At 43.3% G+C, this 8,938-nt stretch overlaps 1 protein-coding gene across 5 annotated transcripts in view; it reads left to right on the forward strand.

Annotated features, from left to right (window-relative positions):
- The window catches only part of ATP13A4 (ATPase type 13A4), a 124,089-nt gene extending 120,526 nt beyond the window's left edge, over positions 1–3,563 (forward strand). For 4 of the 5 annotated variants that reach the window (XM_010834403.1, XM_010834402.1, XM_010834404.1 and 1 more), the window contains one exon: positions 2,771–3,563. In XM_010834403.1, the coding sequence (XP_010832705.1) occupies positions 2,771–2,983 (213 nt within the window). In that variant the 3' untranslated portion in view covers positions 2,984–3,563. The remainder of the gene's footprint in view (positions 1–2,770) is intronic. The other variant, XM_010834406.1, reaches the window with a different exon arrangement.
- Positions 3,564–8,938: the final 5,375 nt, after the last annotated feature.

Genomic DNA, 8,938 nt, shown 5'->3' on the forward strand with positions numbered 1-8,938 from the left:
AATTCTTAAATTTAAGAAGTGAGCCTGTCTACCTCCACCCCAACTCCCCCACCCCCACCCCCACCCCACCCCACATATGGAGAGGGTAATTTGATATGCACAAAACAAGTCTGAATGAGACCTTATTATAATTGCTAATCTCACAATCTAACAACCTCCTTCTTATAGGCAGAGGAGCTAATGTAGACAGTTTTAACAGCCCTTCTTGTATTACTTATGTATTTGTGTGTATATGTAAGTGTATATATATGTATGTGTGTATATATAGATATACATGAATTATTTGAATTGTTTGTCAAAAGAGTTCATGTGATAAAATTTTTGTTGTTTCTTGTTTGTTTGTTTTTTAAAGAAATGGTGTGTTATCAAGGCTTTCCTTTGTTTCTCCTTCTGTATCTAATTTACAATGTAGAATGACAGGACAAATATCTCAGTGCTTTCTTTGGTTTCCCCTTTCAGAGCAGCAAAGTAATATAGGTTATCACATTCTAGAATTGTAACAAAGTTCAAGATATGGTGGAGAGCACTAAAGTCTTTCTGTGTGTGTGTGTGTGTTGATTTGTTTTGTCTGAAGCCTGCTAAGATTTCCTGGATGTAAGTTGGATTTTAAAATCTTTAATTAAATACCCATGATCTTACCTTATCCTAGCTCTAAAGAGAACTACTGTTCTCTAGTTAATTAAGGAGGACAAAAAAACTTTGCTGTGGGAATGTAGAAGAACAGGTCTGGCGAGGCGTTTCCTAAGGTTTCCAAGATGCTGATGAGATAGCTATGTGAGTATTTAACTGATCAGCAGATGATCAGTTTTTAGAGGAATATTCAGACTAGCTCTTTTCTTTGATTTCCATAAGCAGTGTACTCAGATGTCAAAGATGGGTGGATTTTAGGAAACCACTATCTCTAGCAAAATTCCTTGTAGAATCCTACAGAATTAACTCTTTCAGTTTAGCAAAAATACCACTGACAGACAGCAAAACTAGTTCTAATTCTAAGGGACCTCTTAGGCCCTCATATTTTCCTCTTTGTTTCTTTCATGATAACTTCTAAGATGGTCTATCTCTGTGACCACACGTGATAAAACAATGAAATTAACATGATAACCTCTTAGGCACTATGTGTTATAAGTTATAACTTGAGCTCTATTCAAGGTTCAGTTTAACTCATGACATAAAATGTTTCTGAAGAGACATATCTTTTGCTATCTTAGAAAAAGGATTGCAATGAAATATTTGTAGGTGAAGTTTAGAGGTTTATATGAAAAAGGCTGCAATGCCAAACCCTTTATTAAATGAATGGTTCAGAAGAATGGTAAAGGGAGGCAGCTATGCCATGCCATGCCATGCCCTGCATTGTAACAGGAGCTGCTGCTGTTGCTGCTAAGTCACTTTAGTCGTGTCCGACTCTGTGTGACTCCATAGACGACAGCCCACCAGGCTCCCCCATCCCTGGGATTCTCCAGGCAAGAACACTGGCGTGGGTTGCCATTTCCTTCTCCAATTCATGAAAGTGGAAAGTGAAAGCGAAGTCGCTCAGTCGTGTCCAACTCTTAGCGACCCCATGGACTGCAGCCTACCAGGCTCCTCTATCATGGGATTTTCCAGGCAAGAGTACTGGAGTGGGGTGCCATCGCCTTCTCTGGTAACAAGAGTTATACAATCCCAATGACAAATCTAAAAGGACAGAATTATCATTTCTAATCACTGAGGCTCAGATGGGATAATTAATCTGCACACAGGAGGTAGGTGTCAGAGCTGGGACTCAGATCCGAATCTGCCCAACTCCAAAACTGTGGCCCACATTCCCGGTTTTACCTGTGTTCAAGCTTACACAGTGATATGCTGGGATATACTTGGTTTCTATAAGGTCAATACCATTTGGTATTTTAAGTGTCATTTATATTAAATCAGCAGCAGCATATTAAATCATGTATAGATGTGATATGGAGTAAACTGCAGAATTTAGATGCTTTTACTGCTTCCCTGGTGGCTCAGATGGTAAAGCGTCTGTCTACAATGCGAGAGAGCTCGGTTTGATCCCTGGGTCGGGAAGATTCCCTGGAGAAGGAAATGGCAACCCATTCCAGTACTCTTGCCTAGAAAATCCCATGGGCGGAGGAGCCTGGTGCAGACTACTGTCCATGGAGTCGCAAAGAGTCGGACACAACTGAGTGACTTCACTTTACTTTCACTGCTTCCCTGATAGTTCAGTTGGTAAAGAACCTGCCTGCAGTGCAGGAGACCCCGGTTCAATTCCTGGGTTGGGAAGATCAGCTGGGGAAGGGATAGGCTACCCACTTCAGTATTCTTGGGCTTCACTTGTGGCTCAGCTGGTAAAGAATCTGCCTGCAATGTGGGAAACCTGGGTTGGATCCCTGGATTGGGAAGATCCCCTGTAGAAGGGAAAGGCTACTCACTCCAATATTTTGGCCTGGAGCATTCCATGGACTGCAAAGAGTTGGGGTTGCAAAGAGTAGGACACGACTCATCGACTTTCACTTCACATTTAAGATACACATGAAATTCAAAAGAAATTTCATCCTTGAGGCAGACTACTTAAAGCTATATTTCTGTTTCAGAAACTCTCTTCCAGAAGCATTTCTTAAATGTAAAAGTTTGAGAGGCCTTGACCTCTCATGTGAAATCACCTTGGGAGGCAGAGACTTAAGATCTTTGTCAAGCTAGATTGAAGCAGTCAATGTGGTAGTGCCTTATGAGGACTATATTCTGGAAACAACCTCTGATTGTAAACAATAACTCTTTTATTTTGCAGGAGGCCATTATTGAAAATAGAGCCCTGTGGATAATAATCAAAAGATGTTTTGGCTATCAGTCAAAAAGCCAGTATCGGATATTGCAGAGAGCCTTGGCAAATGACCCCAGTTGGCCCCCAATAAACCAGACCTCCGACTCTGATATGCCAGAATGTGGCAGGGGAGTGTCTTACAGCAACCCAGTGTTTGAGAGCAACGAGGATCAACTATGAAGACAATGTGATATCCAAGTTTATATAACATAGAAACAATGACAAAAGGGACCATTTTCAGTTATTTTACTTTTTTTTTAAGCAACAAGACTCTTTTAATATCAGCTGGAGGTTTTGGAATCAAAAACCTATCCAATCATGGTGACAAATTAAAGTCTTTTTGATAAGATACTTTCTACAGAGCTGAACACTGCCCTAAGGAGAACACTTTTCTCCTGGCTTCTGAAAGTATTAGAGGTGTTCAATGACTCAAGAATATCCCAGGGATGGCAATGGGCCAAGAGATTGCCTGGCTGAAGGAGAAGGAGAGTATGTAATCTTTCTTCTTAGATGTATATGTTTTAATGAGTTGAGGGAAAGTAGCATAGAACTATAAACATGTTAAAGATCATTTTTGAATTCTTATTTCATTGATGGAAAAACAAATGCTGGAGAACCATCACACTGCTCTTTACTGTCTGGTTTCCTTTCCTTTGTGGTACTTTTCAGATCTGAGATACTTTCTTCTATTTCTGGCCTCTCCTGTGTATTAGTAAGGACAGGCTAAGCCAATGCTGTAATAACAAGCAACTCCAGTATCTCAGTGTCTTTACACTCAAGAACGTCTTTCTTGACCCAGGGGACTCTTTAGAATAGCCCTCCTCAGGATGGTGACTGCTCCAATCTGATGGTTCCACTGACTCAACACAAGAACTCCATGTGTACTGAGATAGGGAAGGAAGATGGAGGCTCTTCACTGTGCCAAGGTGGCACACATCTCTCCCATCACTCACAATTCATTAACCAGGAATTTGGCAAAGGAGCTGGGAAGTAGAGTCTCCTTAGCCCTGGCTTCATGGGTTTGCAATCTGGTGATCAAACCAGGGCTCAGAAAGCTCCCATTCTTGGTTTAGTACTCTGCTGTTGCCATCTTGACATTCTTAATTTTTAACAAGCATCCCCACAGATTGTCTAGTTAGTCTGGCTTATATTCCTGGGAAAGAAAGGGAAGTAGCCCACATCACAGAGCGCTAGAACTATCCACTAAACTGTCTCCTGACCCTGTGGTCTTCTTTGTTTTAGGAGCCCCTCATCTTGTGTGCCCAGTTCCAGAAATTTTTACCCCTTTGTTCCATTATTTTTGAGAAAAGTTAGTTTTGTGCTACAACATTATATTATCATTAACATAAGTCCTCGTACAACCTATGCATTTCTTAAGTTTGAGGCTTTAGTTTTTAGAAAGCAAAATTTTCCCTTAATTTATCACTCCTACAGTTTGGTTATATTGAATTCACTTGGCATAGAAAACACCCAGGTTTCTGTTAGCTCAGCAGACAACACTGAATTCTAGGAAAACATCCACAAATAGTATTTTTAAGGCAAAAGCAACATTTTCATGGCAAACAGCTAATTCTAAGTGAATATTTGGGGCAAAGAGTGAGTCCCTGACTGACTTAGCTACTTACCAAGAATATCTGCAAGCATTCCCTTCCTCTGCTGGATTCCCGAGCATCGTCAGTGCCTTGTGACTGCAGATAATTCTGGAACATGGTGTTTCTCAGACACAAAGCTACCTTGTTCCTTCTGGTTTTAAAATAGGGTGTGAAGAATATTAAAACAGGCTGCAGGATCATTGTCTTCCTCAGTACAGAAAGGAATGTTTCCTTTTACAAAGTCAGCCTTGGCAATGATAGGACAGCTCTAAATGTCTTTTCTAAAACTAATAGTTGTTCTCATTTTTCAAAAGTTGTGGGCAGGGGCAAGCTGGAGACAGCCTACAGCCTAGTGCTGAGCAAGCATGGGCACACGGTTCACACTTTGAAGAGCCCCCTCTCACCAATTATGTCATCTCCACTAGCCATCTGAGTTACTTAGTTCTCCCGGAACTCAGACAAGGGAGGGCTTACCATCCCCACGTTACAGATGAGAAAGCTGAGATTCAGGGGAAGGAGAGCACAGCCAGACCTTGGACACACGTTTTCTGAGCAAACCTTCTGTAACCTCCAAATGCCTCCTAATTACTAAGCTCCAGCAGGGCAGGGTGCACGGTGTGATCTCACAGTCAAACAAAGAGTGAAATTCTTCTCTGTCAGGTGCAGAGGCAAGCCTTTGTAATACCAGCGCCTCCACTTCAAAAGAATGTCAGGCAGCCTTCCAGCCTTGGACTAGAGGTGTGTTAAAACCCCAAACCACAGGTGTTTGTTTGTTTTTCTGCAACTCAGTTGCTTTTGTCTTGATCAAAAGTGATTCCATCCTCAGCAATTCACACACAGCTGGCAGGGAACAGGGGTGGAAAACTCTAGTTCCTTACCCACCAAACAGCCCTAAAACCTTGGCCAAAAGGGACTTGTTCTAAGCATGGTTCTTGAGACGAACTAGATCTTAGTGAGTAAAAGAGCAGGAAATGCTTAACCAGGAAAAATGGAGATTCGAGAGATGCCAGAATGGCATTCAAATAGTTGAAGGGGTTAACCTGAGAGAGAAAGTTCTGACTTGTTTCTGGTGGCTCCACCAATGGGTGAAGACCATGGTGGGAATGGCTTCAGGCTGACACGAAGACTGCTGCCTTATTAGTCAGCGTGGACAGAGGTGGAAGCTGGTGACCCCACAAGGTGTGCACTCCCTGACACTGGTGACTGCAACGGGTATTCGAAGATCAATTAGCAAAGGAAGTCAAGTATTAGATGAAACTCAGTTACCTGCTGGATTCCTTTCAGATTTGATAGCCTGGATCTCAGCTTCCAATTGAGTTTTTATGACTGCTGAGCGCACAAAACAGCAGCTGGACCCTGTGGGGGGCTGGTTGGGGGAGGTCCTGTGGTGAGGATACACAGGCTGACTGCTCTGTCACTTGGAAGGTGGCTTCTGATAGGGACAGGAATCTAGAAGAAAGCTGCACAGTGAGGGATTCTGACTGACAGACTGACAACTGGGGGATACTTCTGATGTATTTTCTCAGAAAGAAATGTTTGAAATATTTAAGAAAAAGAGAAAAAAATGAGAAAGTGCCCCAAACCCAAGGGCCGCACTACTTGTACCCACTGTGCTTTCCTGACCAGGACCTAGAGGAGAAAAGGACATAGTCACCTGGTCTAAATCATTTGGGAGAGTCCCTGGCATCTTCTTTTACCATCTGAGCCACCAGAGAAGTCCCTAAAAGTAGCAGTGGTGTTTAAATTTTCTACGGGAGTGGGTAGCCATTCCCTTTTCCAGGGGATCTTCCTGACTCAAGATCAAACCTGGGTCTCCTGCATTGCAGGCAGATTCTTTTACCACCACTTCCCTGGTGGCTCAGACAGTAAAGAATCTGCCTGCAATGCAGGAGACCCAGGTTTGATCCCTGGGTCAGGAAGATCCCGTGGAGAAGGGAATGGCTACCCACTCCAGTACTCTTGCCTGGAGAATTCCATCGACAGAGGAGCCTGGTGGGCTACAGTCCATGCGGTCGCAGAGAGTCAGACACAACTGAGTAAGAGTTTCACCTGTATACCTTCACTCCAAGGAATACAGCTCTTACCCATGGAGAAGAACCCTGTCTCCAGGCTCACCTTACTGAATATGGAAGGGTGGAAATAGAGAATGGAAATACGGCTGTGCCATCTGTGTCCTTTCTGTATTCACAGAAGTGTGCATTGCACACTTGCAGATGTGATGACTGGAAAAAATGACAGTTCAGAGCCTTGTATGCAGTTTGTGCTATCATCAATTATCCTGTACAAAAGCCATGAGTAGAATCTATCATTCTGTTGTTCTAAAATCGATCCCTCTTTCTCTGCAGTGAAGTCTTTCACTCTGGATAATAAAATAAGGTAGTCTCCTTCAGTTATGTGGCCAAAAAGCCACTTCTTTACAAAGTCCCAGGCATTTCTAACACTGCAGATGTGATTATTCCCTGCTTTGTTACAGGGCGTTATAGTCTCCAAAATACTTTCATTCTCGGTCTGTTATTTAAGCTTCATAACAATCCTAGGAGGAAGGCAGGGTGAGGATTACCCTCCTCCTCCTTTTCATCATATAAATCCTCCAAAGCCTCAGGAACCTGTCTGAGGGCACCCGACTCATGAGTGGAGCCCGGAGCTGGCTTCAGACCTGGGACCCCTGCCGTGAAGTCCCTGCGGTGCCACTCCTCTGTGTTGTTCTCCCTGGGATGTTCATAGCATCAACAGACAAGAAGGCAAGCAAGACAACTATCCGATGGATTGTCATCATGAATATAATTTCCTCCAGAAAGAGTTTTTAGTTTTCCTAGAAGTTCTCTTGGAGCTAACCATCTATCACAGAAAAGGTCAGCTCCCACAGCTGAGAGAATAAAATTTAAAACCAGAGCTCTGAGAGCTGATGTCATGAGAGCAAACAGAGTTCTGGTTTCTGCCTTTTGTCTCCAGAAGCAGAAGCCTGGATCCCTGCTTGAACTTTGCTCAGCCTCTGCTTGTACAATTTCTGTAAAAGGGTCATATGACTTCTCTCTCGGCTTTGTACTATGCTCACTTTTTTATGTGAAAGAAAAAAAAAACCCTTGAAAATTGCTGCCACACAACATTGTCTGTCCTTTGATATCTTTAGACTTGTTAATATGACCCTTTAAACTTTATCAGCAAATTGGCTTTCTTCAGAATTGAACAAACACAAATAAAAGCAACAACGACCAAACGTGTCTCTCCTGGAGGTGTTAACCGAGCCACCCTGGCCTTCCCAAGCCTGTCGACCTTGTTCCTTCATCAGAAAGGCCGCTCTTGCCGTGCTCTCTCGCTTGAATATTCCCCCCACTTCCACCACCACCCCCTTCCTCACGGCCGTCTCCTTCTCCTCCAGATTTCAGCTCACTGGTCACTTCTTCCAAAAAGTCTAGCCTGATCTGAGCACTTTATCCAAGGGTTTCCTCGCCCTGCTAGCTCAGCTTGTTTTCTACATAATTACTTGAGCAAACTTTCAGGAGACTGAGGTTGAAAAAAATCCCAATTGTTCAAAATCATGCACTTAGGAAATGGGTGACCTGAGTCTAATATCCAAGTCTAGGCTTCCAAGTGAAGATCCTTTATGGTCTTCGCTTCTAGCCAGATTCTGCTAATCAAATCAGTTGGGGGAAAATCACTGGGGGAAAAATGTAACATGTTGTAGAGCAACTTCCATGTTTGAATGAAGTGTGTTCAAGGGATTATCCAGGCTCTCCTGGCTCTATTTCTTTGCTCTCTCATTCCTATTATCTCTTCTCAGTGTTTCAACCCCATGAAAAATCTGATAAAGTACTGGCCTGTGATAAATGCTGCACACACATCGACCATGGAGACTGTTGAATTTGAAGGTGTGGGTGAGGATGACAATATTGCCAGAAGTGTTGAGGCAGTCCAAGTGAGGGTTGGAAAAGAATTTCCAGACATAGAGCATTTCCTGAGGGCGTGAGTTTATTAAGAACAAAGAGCAGAGATAATGTGGGCACTGCTAACATGGCGGGCTGACCTCCTGACGGACCAAGGGGAGTCAACAGTTTTTGTGAGTTAATGGCTAGTTTTTATAGCCTAAGATAAAAAAAATTCCCGCTGGAAAGTCAGCATTAGGTGATTGGTTACCATGCTATTGGTTGACTACCAGACCAGGCACCTTGCCTAATTTGGAGTCAGGAAGCTTGTTAGTGATGACCAGGAGCCTTTTGGCAACAGTTACAAAGGGGGTCAGTCAGCTTTGGAGGTGACCTTGGTTCTGAGCTCTGCTTCTACGGCCTTGGTACAAAGCCTTGCACCTGTGGCCTTGGGGCAGGACTCCACAGGTAGGTCTCATGTATGTTGCATGTATTAGGCATTGCACAACTCACAAGACACCATTCCTATTGTATCACAAGCCAAAAGTCGTGTCTCTGTGTGACATCAAGGCTTTGTGGGTAAGTGAGGACTTTTCCTTGTGTAGCCACAAACATAGCATGTAACAAAGAGTCTCACTGGTCCCCCCTCCAATCAGTTCTTAAGCCCCTGAACACTCCTG

Source organism: Bison bison, unplaced genomic scaffold, assembly GCF_000754665.1.
Source record: "Bison bison bison isolate TAMUID 2011002044 unplaced genomic scaffold, Bison_UMD1.0 scf7180017864032, whole genome shotgun sequence".
NCBI classification, from domain to species: Eukaryota; Metazoa; Chordata; class Mammalia; order Artiodactyla; family Bovidae; genus Bison; species Bison bison.